Source organism: Schistocerca serialis, chromosome 3 (genome assembly GCF_023864345.2).
Source record: "Schistocerca serialis cubense isolate TAMUIC-IGC-003099 chromosome 3, iqSchSeri2.2, whole genome shotgun sequence".
In the NCBI taxonomy this organism is placed as follows: domain Eukaryota; kingdom Metazoa; phylum Arthropoda; class Insecta; order Orthoptera; family Acrididae; genus Schistocerca; species Schistocerca serialis.
This window is the reverse complement of record NC_064640.1, coordinates 224,758,251-224,781,967: the sequence shown is the minus strand read 5'-3', so window position 1 is coordinate 224,781,967 and position 23,717 is coordinate 224,758,251. Positions and strand designations below refer to the sequence as shown.

General features: G+C 41.8%; 1 protein-coding gene across 1 annotated transcript in view; it reads right to left on the bottom strand.

Moving 5' to 3' along the window:
* The window catches only part of LOC126469958 (galanin receptor type 1-like), a 214,991-nt gene extending 208,228 nt beyond the window's left edge, over positions 1–6,763 (bottom strand). Inside the window, exon 1 of the mRNA XM_050097371.1 lies at positions 6,680–6,763. Coding sequence (XP_049953328.1) covers positions 6,680–6,759 — 80 coding nt within the window. The 5' untranslated portion in view covers positions 6,760–6,763. The remainder of the gene's footprint in view (positions 1–6,679) is intronic.
* Positions 6,764–23,717: the final 16,954 nt, after the last annotated feature.

Genomic DNA, 23,717 nt, shown 5'->3' with positions numbered 1-23,717 from the left:
TAAGTATATACTATAATATTTGATGTTATGTAAATATAAGTTCACCGTTTATTTGAGGGGTAAGTTTGTTCGATTGGCGTAATCTACTAGACAGCTTGCGCTACCTGTATAAAGATATCTTGCTACTTTTTCTTTTACGCTTCGTAATTCACATGTTGCAAAGCTTCTGCTACTGGGTTGTAAAAGTGATAAAGTAAGACTGACCTTGGGGTTTTACTAAAATGTGGTGATGATGAAATAATAAACATTATTTATTATTCTTATGCGGAGAAGTATTCCAGATTTGTACTGCACTGTTTGTAATGGAACTTATATAAGCCTGTGTCCTTATTGATTCGACATGGTACTTTCCTTTTCGTGGACAATGGAGCAAATGTGCCTTTTAATAGAGCTAACGTGGGAATTTTACGCGGGCCCGTTGAGCAAACAGTCTGATTTACGAATTAGAAATATCCCTCAACTGCCCCTGGAGTGCGTTGCGATTGCGTATACCACGTTCGGGCCCACGTACCGTATGCACAAGTCGCATCGTTCCTGAGCGTTCAGCAGCACGTTGAACTTGGCACGCTCAACGTTAATGTTCGACAGCACGGTCCGTGTGCCGACGGCTTAAGCTGTCGGCACACGGACTAGTGCATCCGAACGTTGAGTGTTGAGAGTGCTGAGTTTCTGACGTCATAGCGTGGAACAGCACGTTCGGGAGTCTTTCCGATCGTGCAGAGCAGTATCTGGCATGTCAGATATTCTGAGCGAGCGTCTGAGCGTTGACCAATGAGATGGCACAACGCCACCTACGTCACACGCACGCCGTCTCCCTTCAGTACAGAGTTGTGAGGCGCCATATTGGCATTCATTTCAAGCCTATATGTATATATGCCGTTTCTGAGCACCAGTAAATTGAGAATCACTGGAAAACTCATTAACTGTGTGATTAGTTGCAATAAAATAATGAGAAACATCATATTCGTGGCAAAAGAATGATTGTAACTTGCGTATTATGAGAGTAGGCTATTTGAAGGCAGCGACACACGGAAGATCCATCGAAAACGCATTGTTCTTGGTACAATTTGTTATAATTAAATTTCAATTAGTAACATATCTACGATTAAGGTTTTCAGCACGCCGTAAGAGAATGTGATTAGATTTAACAGGTGTGTTGTTGGATTAGCAAAATAAGTAGCGTCACTCTCTGGTGATGAATTGTTTAATAGGGCCCTGGTTCGCGTATGGACACTTCCGAACTTTTTTTCCAAACATTCGCGTTTTTATTAGGTTCTGATACTTTATTATTAGTTTAATATAAGTATATACTATAATATTTGATGTTATGTAAATATAAATTCACCTTATTTTGAGGGGTGACTTTGTTCGATTGGCTTAATCAACAAGACAGCTTGAGCTACCTGTGTAAAGATATTCTGCGCCTTTTTTCTTTTACGCTTCGTAATTCACATGTTGCAAAGATTCTGCTGCTGTGTAGGAATAGTGATCAAGTAAGACTGACCGTGGGGTTTCACGAAAATGTGGGAATGATGAAATAATGTTTATCTTATGCAGAGAAGTATTCCAAATTTGTACCGCACTGTTTGTAATGGATCTTTTATAAGCCTGTGTGCTTATTGATTGAACATGGTACTTTCCTTTTCGTGGACGAAAGAGGAAACGTGCGTTTTAATAGAGTTAACGTGGGAATTTTACGCGAGTCCGTTGAGTAAACAGTGTGATTTGCGAACTAGAAACAACCCTCAACTACAGCTGGAGTGCGTTGCGATCGCGTATACCACGTTGGGGGCCACGTACCTTATGCGCAAGTCGCATCGTTCCTGAGCGTTCAGCAGCACGTCGAACTTGGCACGCTCAACGTTAACGTTCGACAGCATGGTCCGTGTGCCGACGGCCTTACTCTGCTCGTCTGGGCAGACACTGCTGCTGCCGTGAGCCATCGTATCCATTCTGGATCCACGGCGTAATTCCACGCGCCCTTCCTGTGCTGGAAGGAAGTCTCTTGTCTGCACTGCGAGCCGCCGCCCGCTGCCGCGGTCAGTTTCCTTGCAGAATCGCTGCCGTCATCACCACCGGTCGCACGATACTGCCAGCCTTCCCACTGACTGCCGTGCCCCCTCGCAGACTGTGTACAGCTTATGTACTTCTCTGAGTATCATCACGATTTTGACGTTGATGAACAATAAATGAATGTATTACTAATGATGTTTTCATGACAACACTTATGACGGCTTCCAGGAATCCTCAGCACTCCACTTTACCTCGCCAAAGTAGAGGTCATACCAATGTCTCTGCAGCAGTGGTCGTCAAACGTTTTTGCTCATGAGCCAATACTGGTGCTGTGGGGCGGCACCTAGGACCGCATATGTGGGGATGTTATTGTCAATTGATAACTTACATAAATTAGTATGTTTCGAGCTCACAGTACTATACACGCAGACTAAGTTGACTCTTGGCGCGGTGGCTGATGGGAGCGATCGTAAAGGCTTTTCTCATTCATTGTCGCTCCATCAGCCACCCCGCTGAATGTCAACTTATTTGGCACTATCTATAGTTAGGGCAAGGTAAGTTGGCCACCGGACCCGAAATAGCTGCTGGTCGTTAAAAGTTGCCACCATTCGGAACACTTCGTGTCTGTTCTCTGTTTCTCTCCATTTCTCTCCATACTACGTCCACTACTGTTTCTTGTGTATATTAATGACCTGCATCTGTTACATTACCAGATGCCAAGTTTGTCTTATTTGCAGATGATACAAACATTGCAATAAATAATAAATCAAATATAAATTTAGAAAGAGCAGCTAATCAAATTTTTACTGACGTTAATAAGTGGTTCATAACCAATTCACTGTCATTAAACTTTGAAAAGACCTACTATGTGCAATTCAGAACTTCCAAGAGATTTCCTTCTGGTGTGTGTATAAAATATGATGACATGGAAATAGGAGAAGTTGAGAGTGTAAAATTCTTGGGATTACAACTTGATAATAAATTCAGTTGGGAGCAACGTACTAACGAACTGCTAAAGCGCCTAAACAAGTCTGTGTATGCAATGCGAATGATGTCAGACATAGGCGAGATAAATATAAAAAAAACTGGCATATTTTGCTTATTTTCACTCCATTATGTCATATGGTATCATATTTTGGGGTAACTCCACAAACAGAGAAAAAAATTTTAGAGTACAGAAGCGTATAATAAGAGTAATGAGTAGTGTAAATCCAAGAACATCATGTCGAAACCTATTCAAAGAATTGGGCATATTAACCACAGCTTCTCAGTATATTTATTCCTTCATGAAGTTTGTTGTAAATAATACATCTCTTTTTCCAACTAACTGCTTAGTATGCAGTATCAATACTAGGAATAAGAACAATATACATAAAGATTTAAAATCACTTACTCTTGCCCAGAAAGGAGTCCAGTATTCAGCAACGCATATTTTCAATAAGTTACTAGCAACCATTAAGAGTTTAGTTTCAAACAAGGCACAATTTAAACATAATCTGAAAGAATTTTTGGTGGGCAACTCCTATTCCATCCATGAGTTTTTCAACAAGTGCAGTAGACCATTTTAATGAAATTTTATTATACTTTAATTTTGGACAATACTTGGTTGTAACAGCCAAGTAACTACCTACTGTGTGAATGATGGATGTATGGAAAGCAGATGTAAGTCTTAAGTCTGCAAATAGTGAAAGTTTAATTTTAAATCATGTCCATAATCTGGCTGTTCTTAACTGAGGATCACTGAAATGAATAATTTACTTTAATTTTTGACAATACTTGGTTGTAATAGCCAAGAAACTAGCAAATGTCTGAATGATGAATTTAATGAAAGCAGATGCATGTATTAAACCTGTAAATATTAGAAGTTGAAATTTAATTAATGTATATAATTTTACTGTTTATTGACTGAGGATCATTAAAATTAATGAAACTCAAGTTTTTCTAATTACATTTTTGTAATGTGTTTATCTGACATGTTTGGGTCTATGGAATGAATAATTAATCTAAGCTAATCTAATCTTCGGATTGTTGCTGCCCTCAGAAATCCTAAAACTGTAACACCGCAACTGCCTGACGAAGTGTTGTTGCAGTTGTCTGTGAGAGTGAATGATTACTTGATTCGTAACAGTAACTTTACTTATCTTCAAATGCATTACGCAGTAGGAGACATGTTCACAAACGTTTACTCAATGTTTGGATGTCATTGACTCACTGCATTGTATTACAACAGCCTTAAATTAATTTCATATTGCTTGCTACGATCTGGGTGGCTAAATCGTTCGCTCGCATTGTCCAGAATGTTCCTCAAACCAGTCGCGAACAGTCATTATCCGGTGACATGGCGCATTGTAACCCATAAAAATTCCATCGTTGTTTTGGAACATTTAGTCCATAAATGGCTGCAAATGCTCCCCAGGTAGCCGAACGGAACCATTTCTAGTCAGTGATCGGTTCGGGGCTCACTCCATTCTATGCAACACAGCCCATACCATTGTGGATCCACAACCAGCTTTCACAGTGCCTTGTTCACAATTTGGGTCAATAGCTTCGAGGGGTCTGCGCCACTCCCGAACCCTACCATCAGCTCTTACCAACTGAACTCGGGACACATCTGACCAGGTCATGGTTTTCTAATCTTCGAGTCCAAACGATATGGTCACCAGCCCAGGAGTCCGCCCCAATAGCTGAATGATCAGCGTGACAGACTGCCGTCCTAAGGGACCCGGTTTCGATTGACGGCTGCGTCGGGGATTTTCTCCGCTCCGGGACTGGGTGTTGTGTTATCTTCATCATCATTTCATCCCCATCTGGCGTGCAGGTCGCCCAATGTGGAGTCGAATGTAATGAGACCTGCACCAAGACGGCCGGACCTGCCCCGTAAGGGGCCTCCCGGCCCATGACGCCAAACACTCATTCCATTACCAGCCCAGGAGACGGCTGCAGGCGATGTCGTGGTGTTAGAAGAGGCACTCGCGTCGGTCGTCTCCTGCAATAGCCTGTTAACGGCATATGTCGCCACACTGAACTACGGGTACGTTTGTCGCACGTCCCAATTTGATTTTTGCGGTTATTTCACGCAGCGTTGCTTGTGTGTTACCACAGACAACTCTACGCAAACGCCGCTGCTCTACATCTACATCTACATCCACACCCATACTCCGCAAGCCACCTGACCGTGTGTGGCGGAGGGTACTTTGAGTACCACTATCGGTTCTCCCTTCTATTCCAGTCTCGTATTGTTCGTGGAAAGAAAGATTGTCGGTATGCCTCTGTGTGGGCTCTAATCTCTCTGATTTTATCCTCATGGTCTCTTCGCGAGATACACGTAGGAGGGAGCAATATACTGCTTGACTCCTCGGTGAAGGTATGTTCTCGAAACTTCAACAAAAGCCCGTACCGAGCTACTGAGCGTCTCTCCTGCAGAGTCTTCCACTGGAGTTTTTCTATCATCTCCGTAACGCTTTCGCGATTACTAAATGATCCTGTAACGAAGCGCGCTGCTCTCCGTTGGATCTTCTCTATCTCTTCTATCAACCCTATCTGGTACGGATCCCACACTGGTGAGCAATATTGAAGCAGTGGGCGAACAAGTGTACTGTAACCGACTTCCTTTGTTTTCGGACTGCATTTCCTTAGGATTCTTCCAATGAATCTCAGTCTGGCATCTGCTTTACCGATGATCAACTTTATATGATCATTCCATTTTAAATCACTCCTAATGCCTACTCCCAGATAATTTATGGAATTAACTGCTTCCAGTTGCTGAACTGCTATATTGTAGCTAAATGATAAAGGATCTTTCTTTCTATGTATTCGCACCACATTACACTTGTCTACATTGAGATTCAATTGCCATTCCCTGCATCATGCACATCTGTTCGACGTCCCTTCTAAAAACGGGGATGACCTGTGCCCTTTTCCAATCCTTTGGAAGCTACGCTCTTCTAGAGTCCTACGGTACACCGCTGCAAGAAGGGGGGCAAGTTTCTTCGCGTACTCTGTGTAAAATCGAACTGGTATCCCATCACGTCCAGCGGCCTTTCCTCTTTTGGGCGATTTTGTTTTTCTATCCCTCTGTCATCTATTTCGACATCTACCAGTTTGTCATCTGTGCGAAAATCTAGAGAAGGAACTACAGTGCAGTCTTCCTCTGTGAAACAGCTTTGGAAAAAGACATTTAGTATTTCGGCCTTTAGTCTGTCATCCTCTGTTTCAATACCATTTTGCTCACAGAGTGTCTGGACATTTTGTTTTGATCCACCTACCGCTTTGACGTAAGACCAAAATTTCTTAGGATTTTCTTCTCTCGGTCATTACGTGAAAGCCCTCGGTCATTGCGTTGTCCGTGCTGATAATAACGCCTGAAATTTGGTATTTTCGGCACACTCTTGACACTGTGAATCTCGGAATACTGAATTACCTATCGATTTTCGAAATGGAATGTCCCGCGCGCGTAGGTCCAACAACCATTCCATGAGCAACTGACATTGGTTATTTCTTAATTGTCACTTTACTGCTAATTCCTCTCAACTTTTCTGACATTTTAAGAAGTAACCAACGATGGGGATTAAGATTCTGACGGCAAAGAAAAAGGCAAGGAGCGGAAATAAGTAATAGAAGTGCGTGTTGTGTAGCCGGACACACAAGAATTTCAGTAGATGCGTACCTGATGCTGTTGGTGAGGACCTGCATGCTGCGCGTGCTCTTCCAGAGTTCGACAATGACGCAGCTGTAGCAGAAGAGCATGAGCACGCCCAGCGCCCCGAACAGCAGCACCAGCTGGTAAACGGCCAGGCTGAGACCACCCACCGTGTCGGCGCAGTGCTGTATCGTCACATTCACTATCATGTTGGTGTACAGCATTGCGTAAGTACCCTGCAACAGCACCATTAAATGAAACACCACAGTGCAAATAATGAACACGCGTGGCAATCATGAGAACTCTGGTCCGTCTATTATATCCAAATATGTTTCAGCACCCTGGGGGCTATCCTCGGTAGGTGCTTTATTACGGTCTTGTTCTCCAGACTGTTAGGCAGTGCGTGACCATCTTTCTGCAATTTTACAGCTTGCCACAGCTATTTTCGTGGCATTTGTCCTCTGTCCTCATGCGCACGCTCGTCTGTTACAGGAAAAAAAAGAGGTACTGAATTACACTTTCAAGCTCAGACATGGATGTGTCTTTGTGAACCTGCGGAATTTGTATTTCGGAATGTGATTCAGTAAAATTATGTGCCGTCTCTCTGCGTGTGTTTCAGATGAGCAAGCAGGCGGGGATCGGTGGCATGAACATAACTACGGCATAGAAATCTATACAGGGTATAAACGATAACTGTTTGTAACGTACCTTGGTGGTGTAGAGGAGGGGTTCCCAAACTTTGAGAATCCTGGTACTTTGATGGAACACCTTATTTATTTTTAAAAACGAGAAAAAATTGTTTTATTCAGTGATTACTTCAATTTGAAATCATAACTACAGAAATCATAATAAAATTAAAAAAATCGTAATTAGTATCGTCAAAATGGCGAGACAAAAATCCTCCAAGTTGTTAATAGTTTTTCGCGGCGCACTTCTGCACTTCCCATGGAGCACTGCTGTTCCGCGGAACACAATTTGGGAAACCCTGGTGTAGGGCAAGTCGAGACGAAGAATTTGATGTGGGACGCTTGTGGTCTGTCAGTTCGGGAAACTACATCAAATGGGTCTACAAAGATCACCTAAGCGACAATACATAGGCATCGCGTGGGATTTTCATTGTTCTCTTGCTCCCTTCGCGAAAACTGTTAGTCCTAGAGAAAAAATATTATGACCTTTTTGTAGTAAATTTGATTTAGTTTAATTTTGTACTGGTGCACGTTTCCGCCGAAGGCCTTTACTTTCGAGTTAGTCTAGGACCACTGTATAAAAAATTTGACTACGCAAATTATTTGCCATATTCGACCTTTTGATTACGCCACGAGCTTAGACGTGCCCTTACAAATTGCTAAACTGACGTTTGTGTAAATTTTATATCACAATTTTGTGAATTTTAGCAGATTCAAATTAGCAATTAAATCGTTTTGTCTAACCTTTCTAAGAAAGCGTTATGCTTGTAAGGGTTTGATTAAATCGAATTCTAAACGAAATTAGGTTTTGCGTAACGTTTACAAACGTCTTTTTTCTTTCATTGCCCTTACTGGAAAGTTTAAATTAATAACGAAATAGCCCACTAAGCCGGTGGCGTAATAGCCCAATCAATGAACATCAAAAACGTCAACCATAGAAAATAATTCACATAGTCGCAAATCTTTGTACAGTGGTAGGATGGAGTATCGTGAACAATATTCCAAAAGGACTAACGGTGAGAGGGTGAGTTGGCGTTTGAAGGTCACTTTTTATGTTTTTCTTGATAAACTCGATAAGTACGGCAACAGCGAAAACGTATCTCAGTTTAAAATCAAATTAAAGCTCCTACAGGAAAGGTCCTATTAATTTTTTCTCTAGGACTAATACTTTGCGTGAAGAGAGCGAGAGAATATTGAGAATCTTTCACTATGTGCATGGGCTGTAGCTTAAATGGTTATTGCACGCCAATTTGAGATATTTTTCCGACTTGATAGACCGGAAGTGTCCTGTATCAAATTGTTTGTCTCGACTCCCTCTACACTACTGTGGTACGTTTTAAACAATTATCGTTTACATCTTGTAAATAAAGAAAAGATGGTCTTACAATAACTAACAATGTGGAGTATAAGACCGTACCGGTAATAAGAATATCCACTGAGGATGGTGCAAAATTGCTGAAACACGTTTGAGCTCGTAACTGAATAACCGTTGTTTGCATAATGTGTATCTACATCCACACTCTGCAAACCACAGTGAAGGCGTGGTAGAGGGTGTAATAGGAAGACCTGAATTGCTATAATTTAATCTGCAAACACGACTGCTGTAAGAATGTCAAAACCAAATAAATGATGACAAGTCAGAGTATTTATGACTCCTTTTATTAGCCCAGTTATAAGGGAAATGACACGCAATACAAGACTGAGACTTGTAGTTTCATCTCACCACACGTAATCCACCAACATTTACTAGCAAAGAAGGCTCACAATGTTTTTTTTATAATACTTCTACTCGCGCTGTCGAAATGTTAAGAAATCCTTCAAATAAACATTTGCTGAGGAACTGGATAGCATAATATTAAATGACCGCAAAATTCTAGATGACTCGATAGCCATGTGCTACTTTGAAAAATGCATTAGGTTAGGTTAGGTAGAGGGCACACCAGATGAATCATCTAAAAGAAGACAGAGTAATTTCGAAACGATACCTACAATTGAAGTATTTTTTTCAAAAAAGTGAAGTACAGTAAGGGGCTCACAAAGTTAACTTACACAGTAATTCGAAAAACGATGGAAGTACGTTTACGAACATCACTTGTACATTTATTAAATGCAGCAACGCACATTTTTGACGAAACTGATAGTAGAGGCGACATTATTCGATGTAGAGCTTACTGCCGTACTCCATAGCAAACAGTTCATGAGTTATATTTAATTTTCGCTTATTCCTACTTCGAACAACATGGGGAATAATTCCTCACAGAATCGATAAAGCTTAGGGTGCCGTTCCCTGCAAACATTCTTGGTCCTTTACTAAAGAATGGTAAAGCAGTTGTTAGATTTCAGATAAGATTAACTGCAGTTAGCAATTTTAACATCTGTCCACAGAGCTGCAGACCAGGCGTAATTACCATTTTTTATTGGTTAAAGTTAAAGAAATTACAACTCAGAGCTGTAATTGCTTTAATTTGTAAATGGTCGCTGACTACGCAGTCATGTTTAAAAAATTGTAGTGGTTAATTCAACGAAATTGTTTGTGTCTCAAAGGATACTGATTGCACAAACCTGTTGTAAACATGTTTTGTAACGAAAAATTTGTTTATTATTTCTGCATTTAGAAAGTAAGAAGTCATTCCTTTTTTATTTCTGCTATACTGTAAAGAAATATTGTTCAGTTATTTTAAAATCACATGTTCATTTACATGTTCTGTGAAAACAATTTTTTGTAATTGTTGGTGGCTAAGTAGTGTAATCGTCGAAGGCTAAATAGTATAATTATGGATGGCTAAATAGTGTATTCATCCTGAAGGCCAAATAAAAAAAAAGAGCTATGATAATTACACTCAACGAGTGTTATCCCTGCCATTGGAACCACTACTAGCAAGATACTTGAACCTTAACCTCGAGAGTATCAAGTAGGCGTGTTGATACTTATGTTTCCATGGTCGCCGGCCGCGGTGGTCGAACGGTTCTAGGCACTTCAGTCCGGAACCGCGCGACTGCTATAGTCGCAGGTTCGAATCCTGCCTCGGGCATGGATGTTTGTGATGTCCGTAGGTTAGTTAGGTTTAGGTAGTTCTAAGTTCTAGGGGACTGATGACCTCCGATGTTAAGTCTCATAGTGCTCAGAGCCATTTGAACAATTTTCCTGTGTGGCTGGTCCCGGCGGAGGTTCGAGTCCTCCCTCGGGCATGGGTGTGTGTGTTTGTCCTTAGGATAATTTAGGTTAAGTAGTGTGTAAGCTTAGGGACTGATGACCTTAGCAGTTAAGTCCCATAAGATTTCACACACATTTGAACATTTGAACCATTTTCCATGGTCTTGTGCTAGTGCACCACTGAAGTCAACTGTACGGAGCAAGTTAGATTTTTTGGTGTTTAGAACGGCTGAGAAAGTCGAAATGATCCTTATGTATGGAGAATATTACCTGCATAGACAACAACCACCAGGACAACAATTTACCAAGCTCCTACATGATTTAAGTGTCACACGGTACAAATGAGTTCACAAACTTGTTCGAAATAAACTCGTGGCCAGAATAAATGGCGAAGCTAATTTTCTAGCAGCCGTAGCTATTGATCGACACATTTCCTTCTCATCTGTTACGAGAGAAAGTGACATCATTAGATCTAATGAACACTATATTATTCACCGACAAATACTCCATCTGTATCATATCAAAAATGGTTCGAATAGCTCTAAGCACTATGGGACTTAACATCTGTGGTCATCAGTCCCCTAGACTTAGAACTACTTAAACCTAACTAACCTAATAGTCCAGTGAAACTGTCAGAAAAAAAGCCTGTACCTTGCAAAAGGTGGGGTAGAAGATTTTATTTTTTTAACTCGTTCATATTGTTGGAAAGATTAGAAAACCAAGTTTTTCCAACAAAATTTCTTTTGGAAAAACTTTCTGCAGTCAAAAATATTCGAAAATCTCGGACTTTTTTCAGTTTTTTCAAAATATCTCAGTTTCATTTGCTCCTATCGCTTTGGCGTCTAATTTCTTTTTTAAAGAGCACAAAATTCTCTACAAATATGATTTTTACCTCTTTTTCTACTCCAAATATCTAAGGAGCTACAGCGCATCAAAAAATACCAATTTTTCAAATTTCGAGCAAAGTGGCAAATTACCTAATTTTTGAACACTGTTATTTCAGTTTCTATTTGTGTAGTATAAACATATTACTCGTAATGTTATTAATTGGAATTGACCATCTCACTCTGCTGCAGGGCCAGGACAAACAGCATCATATTCAGTAACTACGAACATATTCACGTCGGATTGCGTGAAGTTTATTTGTGTTACAATATGTAATACGATTGCACGCAGGTGCTGTAAATTTTCTACAGTTGATTGCCGTTAATGATCAGTTATAAGAAAAAGTATGTAGGAATTGTTCTTTAGCGGACAAAAGCGTATTTATTCTTTGGCGGGCGGAAGGCAATTATCTCTGGTGATTGTTCACAGCGCGCTGACAGCTGTTAGCACACAACAATAAGGGTCCTACAGTTTGGAGTCGCGTCCATTCAGTATATGTTGTGGTGCTGAAAATGAGTATGTCTGACATGAATTTGTGTTTCATTTGAGAAAAAACTGTGGTGAGTGGTGGATGCAATGTGAAAAAGGAAGGACTGAGCACACTTAACGATTGTAGTGCTAAACGCAGGGAGTCTGCTCACACCCGTTTTTTGGAAACGCTCAGTGAAGTGATGGTGCATGAAACATGCTACAAGAAGTACATTAATGAGAGAATGATAGCAGCTAACCTTTGACATCCTCAGGAACCAACAGGCGTGCTACGTCGGTCGCAGGAAAAAGGTCAGTTCAGTTTCAAAGAGAAATGCTTCTTACGTTGAAAAGGGAATTCTGATGACTTGTTAACCAAGCAGTTAAGACTGCCATATGCCAAATGAAATTTTGATGGAGGGTACCTTATCCACAAAGTGACTTGGACTCGAAATGTTTGCTTCAAGTCAATAGCCCAAAGCTATGTTTCTTACCTACAACGTCAATTTGGACCTCAGTTTGCTATTGTATTTGATGGGTATCCATGTGAGGGAGACAAATGTAGCACAAAGAGTGCTGAGAGGATTCGTAGGTCCAAAAAACATTCTTCGGTTGAGGTTGTGGTTGAATCAGAGATGGTGAACCAAGTCCCTCAGGACAAGTTTTTGTACAACGAACGAAACAAGATGCGTTTGATCACACTTCTTAAAAAGGAATTTCTGGAGTGTAGCGTTGAAGTGCACCAGGCACAAGAAGATGCTGACGTTATGATTGTAACATCTGTCATTTCAAGAACCAAAGATTTTGGAAGTATTATCATTGCCGGAGAAGATGTTGACCTGCTTGTGCTCATGACCGGTTTGGGGCAAGGCATTGAAAACTTATTTTTCTTAAAGCCAGGAAGAGGAAATGCAGAGGACAAGTGGTTTTCCACTGCATCTTACAAGTTTGACAGTGAATATATTCTGTTCACTCACGCCTTTAGCGGATGTGACACAACATCCGCTTTTTTTGGTCCAGGAAAAATTAAGTGCTGCAATATTGTTGCGAAAAATGAACACCTAACCTCAGCGCTTTGCACGTTCAATAAACCACATGCTACCCGTGAAGAAATAATAACAGCAACAGAACAGGTTACTATTGCATTGTATAGTGGAGGTGTCAGCAGTTCCCACACACTAGACCATTTGCGGTACCAGCTATTCGCCAAGTCTGCCACAAAAAGCAAATTGAATCTTACACGGTTGCCACCTACACTAGATGCTGCACAACATCATTCGTTGCGGACTTACGAACAAGTCCAAAGTTGGATGGGAAACTGGAAGCCCCCTGAAAAATGGGGCTGGAATCACAGTGACCACGGTCCAATACCCGTTATAATGAGCCAAGATCCAGCACCTGAACCAGTTCTTCACATTGTTTCATGCTCATGCAAGCTGAATTGTGGCGGTGCGTGCTCCTGCAGAAAAGCGGGTTTCAAATGTTCTTCAGTTTGCAAGAAATGTATTGGGGTCAAATGTGAAAACGTGCCAAAATTTTTTTATGAAGACAGTGAAGAAGATGTTATGGAGGATGTTGAGGAAACCGCTGACGAAATCAACGAACTTGCGGAGTCTGACTCGCTGTTTAAGGAAGAGGTCAATTTGGGATCAACTCTAGGTACAGACCATGAATCCGTAACTCAAGGTATTTCTGGTGACACTGAGGAACCTGGCCCATCAAAACGTTGGAAGTGATGCTCATATCTGTCTCAAGTGCGCTAATGTGCGATATTACAAGTATTACATACCCAGAACTGTCAACATTTTTAGTAACTGACAATGCATTTTAATTGTAATAAAGCTACTTATTTTTAATGTCAACTGTGTGGCTTTTATACACAAGAATAATTACCTACCTAATTAGGTTGCCTATTGCAGCTAATAATAGTTCAGTTTCCTGAGACAATTTATTTTGTGTGCGTGTATATATGTATGTGCGTGTGCGTGTGTGTGTGTGTGTGTGTGTGTGTGTGTGTGTGTGTGTGTGTGTGCGTGTGCGTGTGCGTGTGTGTGTCTAAGTCTCTTAATGATGTATTTTTATATTTATAGTTTTACAAATACCAGGGCTGAGGTGGCCCATAGTGAACTTCAGGTAGTGATGTAAGAATCACAATAGTTGGGTGCCCAGCAATCCTCATGTTGCATACAGAGAAATTGAATACCTGAAAGTGAGGTGGTAAATTCCAACATATAACATGATGTATAATGTATTTATACTACACAAACAGAAACTGAAAAAATACTGTTAAAAAATAAGGTATCTTGCCACTACGCTCAAAATTTGAAAAATTGGTATTTTTTGAGGTGCTGTAGCGCCTTAGATATTGGGAGTAGAAAAAAAATGGCAAGAATCAAATTTGTAGAGAATTGTGTGCTCTTTAAAAAAGAAAATAGACGTTAAAGCGATTGGAGCAAATGAAACTGAGATATTTTGAAAAAAACTGAAAAAAGGCCGAAATTTTCCAAGTTTTTTGACTGCAGAAAATTTTCCCAAGCGAAATTTTGTTGGCAAAACTCGGTTTTCTAGTCTTTCCAACCATATGAACGAGTTGAAAAAATAAACTCTTCTACCCCACCTTTTGCAAGGTATATCTGCAATTTGACTGGACTATAAGGACATCGCGCCGAGCGAGGTGGCGCAGTGGTTAGACATTGGACTCCCATTCGGGAGGACGACAGTTCAATCCCGCGTCCAGCCATCCTCATTTAGGTTTTCCGTGATTTCCCTAAATCGCTCCAGGCAAACGCCGGGATGGTTCCTTTGAAAGGGCACGGCCGACTTCCTTCCCTAATCCGATGATACCGATGACCTCGCTGTCTGGTCTCCTTCCCCAAAACAACCCAACCCAACCTAAGGACATCACACACATCTATACCCGAGGCAGGATTCGAACCTGCGACCGTAGCAGCAGTGCGGTCCCGGACTGAAGCACCTAGAACAGCTCGGCCACATGTATCGTATCCCTTTTCATCAAGAGCTTGTAACCTCCCCCTCACTTATCGACCTTAATGACAGTGAAAAATGAAACCGCGTGTACCTAATGGGAATTTTGGAAAAGCAATCGTCACCGAAGTTAACCTGTCGGTAAAGAGGGAGGAAAGGGTTACATCTTAATGAAAGGAAAAATGCAAGTGAAACTGGTGGAAATTAATTTTGAAATAGGGATAAAGTTAATAAAGAAAGTAAATGTGCGGCCGTTACGTTAACAATCAACTAGCGGTAATTAGATATTTGAGATTTGGGGGAAATTACGGTCGCCAGTCCTATGGACAATTACTATAATAACTGAAAAAGAAAGGTTATTACACATATAATTAGCACTAGAAGTGTGGCAACTGAAGGTTGACACGTGTAGTGTGAAAACTGAAAGTTTGTCAGAAGTAATAAATTTCGCTACACTTAATTTAGCAAAAGAATTAATGAAACCGGAAAATCGAAAGTTAATTTAGTGACTGAAGTTAATAGTGAGCTTTCTTTCTGAAGCACATCGAAATACAGTTAGTCTTGGACTACCTCAACAATCATTTCTAAAGCTACTTGAATCCACGCAATTTAGAAAGAAGAGATTTAACTTTGAACTTGAATTAAACGATTCTGAACAATTAACAATAGTAAAATTTAGTACGTACCAAGCTGAGCTGCAGTCACAGGTAAGCTAAAATACGGTAACAAAACTCGCACTCTTAATTTGTGATTGTGTAATCTAACTATTGTAGCCAGCTAATGCTTAAATTGAACTTTGAAATTAAAGCAGTGAAATGGAATTATGCTGGCGTTTGAATTTCAACGACACTCGGGATCATTTCGTAAAAGGAAGGGACCCTGCTTGGCAATGCAATTGGGACAATGAGCAACAAAGGTTCATGCTAAGTTGCTGTAATTTTGCGAGGCAAATGGAACAATTTGAAAAGCTGAGGTCTGCCATACAGTTCTGAAACTTTACGTGCTTTTAGTCTTCCTTGTTGGTTGATTGAAGGTATGAAGCCGTCGATCGAGGAGGTGGCGACAGTCACTCATTGTCGGCCGTCGCTGTTGCAGAAGCTGGATGTTGGCGCGCCTTCTTCTCGACACGGTCACCAGACGAAACGGGCTCTTGATGTGCGCCAGCTAATGCTTCCCGTCCGCGACACCATGTCAGAAACTATCATCGCGAGTCGAGCGCAATTACATGCTGCCAAACCCCGAAAGCGCGGCAACTCGCGGGAGCGTCACACAACACACCTGCTCCACTCGCTACTCCAGCCAGACCCCGACCGCTCTGCCCGCGCTCCACGCGGCAGAGTTAACACTACCAAAGATCCTACACACTTTGAGTCTTCACACGACCTATCGTTGTAATCGTTCGATAGCAGTTTTCCCTAGGCAAGACCCAGCGTAAAAATACAAATAATATTTACGAAACAAACCAATTATACATCGACATAAATGCATAAATACATATATACAAATAGTAAAACAATTACAATATATAAAGAGACAGAAATGTCATATCTTGAGGTAACAAAACAAGGAAAAAAAATAATAGTACAATAGATGGAAATAGGAGGATATGCATTTCCGGCGTTACAAGCTACATGAAAACGATTTTGTTACCTTCTTATCCGTTTGAACAATGTTTCATACGCGACCAGCGACTTGGCACTTTGTCAGGTTTCATTAATGCTGGAGATGTCGTGTATCTTGTTTACTGACGAAGTAACCTTCACTAACCATAGAAAAGTTATACTGGAGATTATTCATATAGGTAGGTAAACATCTCCTTCCAAGTGCAACGTCGGTGCCGTCAATGGAGTGTAAGTGTGTAGTAGAAATAATGAGGCAATCATCTTACATACAATTTTTTATACGCTATTCACTGAGTGCCAACAAGCATGTCAACCTTCCAACACATCGTCTTCCACCAACTTTTGAAGGATCTTCCGTTACAGAAACTTCTCTACTCAAAACGCGTGTGGTGTCTTATCCCATGTGCCACCTCACAATGTACGTCACGCACCAACCAGTTTTTTTGTATCGTCACATACATTATGCATTTATTGGTCAAATTAACTGTAAATAAACAAATTCCCATTAAATAAGAGAAGTAAAACAATTTTTTCTGAAAATTACATAAACTGTGGGTCAGAGAAGTTCGTGATATTGGTACTCTCACAACGAACGATCCATCAAGAAATAGATCAGCACCACATACACCAGTGGGAGGGATACAGAGGGGACTTATTTTAACCCTTGTTACATAAAAATGACAGCAACGGGCTACATAGGGAGAGCAGCACGTGTTCAGATGTCCATCAGCTAGCAGTATTCCGGGAGATTGTACTTGGGCCGACGATGCTTACACACGGCTGTCTTGTCGGCATATACGAAGTCAGGTGGTCGGTACGTCGTACAGCTCAGTATGAGTGCTGTGACTACAATGTGACTAATGTATACGTCTGGCATGGCCAGCCGCTGTTGCCGAGCGGTTCTAGGTGCTTCAGTCCGGAACCGCGCTGCTGCTGCGGTCGCAGGTTCGAATCCTGCCTCGGGCATGGATATGTGTGATGTCCTTAGGTTAGTTAGGTTTCGGTAGTTCTAATTCTATGGGACTGATGACCTCAGATGTTAAGTCCCATAGTGCTTGGAGCCATTTTTTTGTCTGGCATGAGTGCATATGAAGTGAAATATTGTATTTATTTCACTAATGACAAAGAGAGAGGATGAAACGCGGTGCCAGCACATAACCTACTCCGCCCAAGGAATGTCAAAGAGATTCCACGTGCAGACGGATCACCGGTACAGCATCACATGCGCTCGCTCGATGAGATTCGTTGGACAGATTTGGAATTTAATGAAAGACATTTACACAAAGTCTGATAATCAGAAAATATAGTTTGGTATCCCTCCTCACCTTGCCCTCCAATTAGTAATGATCTCCCACAGCCGTGTGTCAGATTGGTTGTCTCGTGGTTGACTTTCACCGCACTAGTGTCCAATAGTGGCCTCGGCTATAGAGTCATGTCTGTATCCGATGCTTGGTAACGGTACTGCAACGTCTGTTATCGTTTATAGAAGATGTTTGTAATCATTTGTAACAAACATTGGGAGATACTTCCTTGGATCAAGATAATAAACATGTCGCACCAAGTGTTGTTTCTGAATTGCACGCTAAGCGCTACAAAACTTACAGTAGCCACATCATAGGGGACGTTCTGACAGGCATATCGGATAGGCCAGTGCCATGAACTTCAACGGTAGATCTACCTTCTTGGGAAGCAGTCGTCCAAAAGATGGCGTACTCACTAACTGATATATTTTAGGCCCCCATATATGAATCACGGGGCTCGGCGTTCTGCTAGGAGCACATTTTCCATTAGTGTAACCAGCGTGATTTGCAAGAATTTCTAGGATGCTGGGTCATTCAGTCACCGTTGTTGCATGGATAATATCGCGTCACACACTGAGTCTGAAAATCAGTGTTTATGTTAACTGACCAGCATCCGTTGGGGATTAACACCTGCCTACAGCAAGAGACTATTGTACGCTCTAAGACAAAGAAAAACGACGTACCGCGAAGGAACTATCCGCTTGTGATGGAAATAGGTAGATGTGATGTAAATATACAGACAAATAAATCACTACAGTTTCAGAAAAAAATGGATGATTTTTCATGAGAGCTTCACAAATTGATCAAGTCAATAATAGACTGGTCCACCTTTGGCTCTTATCTAAGCAGTTATTCGGCTTGGCATTGATCGATAAAGTTGTTGAACGTCCTCCTGAAGGATATCGAGCCAAATTCTGTCCAATTGGCGCATTAGATCGTCGAAATCCCGAGCTGGATGGAGGGCCCCGCCCATAATGCTCAAAATTTTCTCATTTGGGGAGAGATCCGGCGACCTTGCTGGGCAAGGTAGGGTTTGACAAGCACGAAGACTATAACAAAAGTTCCTATAACATACGTCTGGAAACCAACAGCTGTTGAGATATGGCTCACTGTACCTGTGATGAGTATTGTGTAGTATTCGAAGGCTCACAAGAAATAACATAGTAAATTACCACAATACACACGTGTGGGCAGCCATGGAAGTGAGGAACCACGATCGCTTCAGTATCGATATATGGGAAGGAATTGTCAATGACAGAGTCATGGGAGCATACACTTTGCCAACAGATTAACAGGTACTATGTATCACCGATTTCTGCGCGATGAATTACCAGCATTATAGGAGAACGTTACCTTTGCAGGAAGAGAACGACAGTGATTACGCACGACGGAGCATCACACCCTTTTCTACGGATCGTACGAAAGTACGTACGTTTCACGGGCGAAAGGTTGATTAAGAAGGTCCGGTAGCATGGTCTGTCTGTTCAGTGGTCCTGAATTAGTTGGATTTCTGGTCATGGGGACATTTAAGGGCATTGGTGTATGCCCAATTCGAAGTAAATGTGCCGACGTTATAGGAGCCTTTGACCAACGCATGTGACTTAATCTGAATGGAGCCAGGTGTGTTTGAAAAAGTGCGTGCTTTATTACGAAGAAGGGCTGAAGGATGTGTCAGGATTTGTGGTAATCACATTCAGGATTGCCTATAGTGTTTACTTCTACAAAACAGGCAGATGGGAGTGACAGGACAGATTGCCTGATATCTCAATAGGTACTGGTGTCCGAACATGTCGTTATAGGAAGTTTTCTTCTGGTTTTGACCAATATTACCTCTTGTAAAAATATGTGATACTTTTTTAAACACCCTATATTTTTTGAAGTTAAAATACGTAACTTCTTTACGAGGTACCTACAAGATGACTGCGGGAGAATACCACAAATTATATTTACTGCTTGCTTTTACGCGATCAGTGCTTGCTTTCTAAGTCACGAATGACCCCAGAAAATTAGTCCATAAGACATTATTTATTGTAAATATGTAAAATATGTTAGGAGATTGATCTTTTGTTTCGAAGGCTACCACTTAGAAGAACAGAATTAGCTGAACTTAACTGTTGAGAAGCTCAGTAATAAGTTTTTCCCAGTTCAAGTTTTGATTAATAGGGGCAGTCAATAATTTTTAGCATTCTACCTTGCCTATACAGGCGTGCAGCTTCACGCCAAGCGCTTTTTCGTTGTACCACCATACCTGAACAACATGTCACATTCTTATCCGTTTGAACAATGTATAAATGTTTCATATGCGACCAGCTACTTGCCTTGTTTCGCCGTTCACTACTCGCTGTGCTTGAGGGTGTTTCAGCCTTTGGTATACGCACATCCAGTTACCGTGTACGATAACAGGTACCATCTGTGTACTTCAGGCCTAGACACGTTTGTTTAGTACTACATGTGGATGGTATAAGCGCCTTTACAACAAATGTGTCACAATAGAATGTATCGGTGGAAGGACACGGAATAACATTTTTTGCAGCGTCTGTATCTCACTACAAATGCGTTGTAGAACATAATTATGTTGATAAGAACATTTTGTCTTTCCTGACCACGATGCATTAAATCATCTTTCTTCTTTCTTTTGGGAGCAGAGATTTACAGACGCATTCTCTCTTTCCTTGAGTTAATACAACTGTACAGAGCCCGCTGTTTTCATGATTTCGCAGATTTATTTTAGCTTCGTGGCCAGATGTTCTTGTAGAAACACGTCTACCAACTTTCGTTTATGTCGCACAACCCCTTCTTCGTGTTGCGATGTTTTTATGTCAATGGATAACAACCTTGAAAACCCAGAATGCGTTTTTTTATAAAAAAAAGCAATAAAATATCACAGAAACTGTAAATGAAGTGGGTTTGAAAAGATGTGACACACAACGACTCACCTAAACGTCGGGTTTAGAAATGCAGCTACGAATTCCACTTCAAAACCACAGTTACAGTTTCAAGGTAACGGTCTCGTCTCACAACCCACTACTTTACAAACTGAGAGGATTACGGGGAGTGGGTCGGGGAGGGCTCTCTCACCTTAAAGCAGTAAGCACATCTGTCATAGTGCTACGCTGCTCAGTTGACCCACATGGTAAAAATCATTTCCAGCCAGAAAGACCAGTGTTACCCTAAAAGAAAGATACTCATAGATCTGAGACGAAAGTAGACACACAAACGTCATTCCGTTGCAAGTACAGCTCGATTTGTGCTGTGACGCAAGATTTCTCCAAGTACTGAGAGGCCATCATCGCCTTCATGAAAGTTATTCTTCGCCACTAACTGTGACGTCTGTTAACTCTTTCCTGTACCATAAAGACCTACTCAACATAGATATAATGAAAGCTGGGTTGAACTATAAAACTATAAATTTCCCAACTATCTGAAAATTGTTGGCCGCAAAGAGAGCGCATCCCATGGCAATGAAGAAACCTGGTCTCATCGAAACCACTCAACTAGTTTCAAACTGTCGTCCACAGAGCAAAGGACACACTGAAGAAATGGAACATCCCGGGGAAAGGACATATACGCTCTAACACAAGCAGAAATATGATTAGCAAGTCAGTAATAGACTTATTCACCTCTGGCCCTTATCCAAGCAGTTATTCTGCTTGGCATTGATTGATAGAGTAGTTGTACGAGGCGTGTTTTTTTTTAGTAAGATCCGTTTTGTTGTAGACACTTGTAGTTCGCGCGCATACCGCAACGAGCCCGTGCGTCGTGTGCCGACATGCCTCGGGAACAACTCAGTTTAAGGTCTGAAGCTAACCTGTACGGTTCTGTTCTGTGCTGTCAAAATGTTTAAGACTATCAACTCGCCCGCCGCGTGTGAGGGTCGCTCAGTGATATGGTTTTTGTCTGGAAGGAACCTGTCTGCTGCAGAAATTCATCGACAGATTTGTGAAGTGTACGGTGATACTGTTATGAGTGAAAGCAAAGTGCGTAAGTGGGTACGAGAGTTCAAAGAGGGCCGTGACAACGTTCATGATGAGGACCGCTCCAGTCGCCCTTCTTTGATTACAGACGATTTGGTGGCTTCAGTTGAAGCGAGGATTCGTTAGAACAGGCGCTTCACAATAACAGGTCTCTCAAACGAATTTCCTGAAGTGTCAAGATCAGTGCTTTACAACACTGTTTCTGAACACCTAAAGTTTAGGAAACTGTGCTCCCGTTGGAGCCCGAAACTCCTAACAGAGGACCACAAAAACCAAAGATTTGAGTGTGCGAAGAAGTTCTTGACTCGTAATCACGAAGAAGGTGACGGCTTCTTTAGTCAGATCGTAACTGGAGACAAGACATTGGATTCGCATATCATGCCCGAATCGAAGCAACCAGCATGGAATGGAGACACATACACTCGCCTGTAAAGGTGAAGGAAAACAGACTGTCCCAGCGCAAAATCATGGCATGGGTGTTTTGGTATAGGAATGGTGTTTTGTTGGTCAACTTCATGCAACGAGGAACCACTATCAATGCAGAAGCATACTGCCAAACCCTGAGAAAGGTACACAGAGCGATTCGAAACAAAAGACGCGGCATGCTGACAAAGGAAATTGTCCTTCTCCATGACAATGCAAGACCTCACACTGCAGGTCAGACCCGCGATTTATTGGACAGTTTTGGCTGGGAAGCTTTAGACTACCCACCCTACAGTCCTGATCTTGCGCCGAGCGATTACCATCTGTTCCTCCACCTCAAACAACATCTCAGTGGCAACCGTTACAATGATGACGACGTGAAAACGGCAATGAACTCATGGTTATCGGAGCAGGCGGAAAGTTTTTATGAAGAGGGTATTTTAAAATTGGTTGAGAGGTATGATACGTGTTTCAACAAACTTGGCAACTATGTCGAAAAATAGAGTGAAGTATGTACTTTCTGAAAATATATTTACTTTTTTGAAATAACCTTTCGTTGTGTATTTATGTTCAAACGGACCTTACTTAAAAACACACACTTCGTATGTCTTCCTGATGGATATCGGACCAAATTCTGTCCAGCCACGATCTTCAAAATTACGAGCTAGTTGGAAGGCTCTACTCACAAATGCTCCAAACGTTCTCAGCTGGCGAGGGGTCCGGTGACCTTGCTAGCCAAAATAGAATTTGGGAAACACGAGGACAAGCAGTACAAGCACCAACCGTGTGTGTGGATGGCCATTATCTTGCTCAAATGTTAACCCAGGACGGCTTTCCATAAAGAGCAAATAAACAGTGCGTAGAATATCGTTAACATACCGCTTCGATGTAACAGTGCCGCAGATAACAACCAAAGCGATCCTGCTATGAAATAAAATGGCAATCCAGGCCCTCACTCCTGGCTGTCGGACCGTATGGCGGGCGGCAGTCAGGTTGTGTCTCACAGTTGTCCAGACACATCTTCGCTGGTCATCGGGGCTCAGTTCGAAGCGGAACTCATCAATGAAGACAATTCTACTTCAGCCAGTATCTGGAGACGCCCAGGACAACGGTGGGGTATCTACCTGACTGTCGCTAGGGACTGATGACCATCGCAGTCTGGTCCCTTCAATCTCACACACCAACCAACCTAACTGTCGCCCACCATACGGCCCAACAGCCAGAAGCGATGATATAGGCTGCCCTTTCTTTTCAGAGCAGGACCGCTTTGAATGTCATCAGCGGCACCCTTACAGCACAGCGGTATATCGCCTATATTCTACGCCCCGTTTTGTTGCCTTTCATGGCAGGGTGGCCTGGACTTACATTTCAGTAAGACAATGCCCGCCTGTACATGGCGAGAGTTTATACTGCTGGTCTTTGTGCTTGCCAAACCTTACATTGGCCAGCAAGGTCCCCGGATCTCTTCCCAATTGAGAACGTTTGGGGCATTATAAACAGCGCCCTCCAACCACTTCGGGATTTTGACGACCTAACGCGCCTATTGGACAGAATTTAGCACGATATC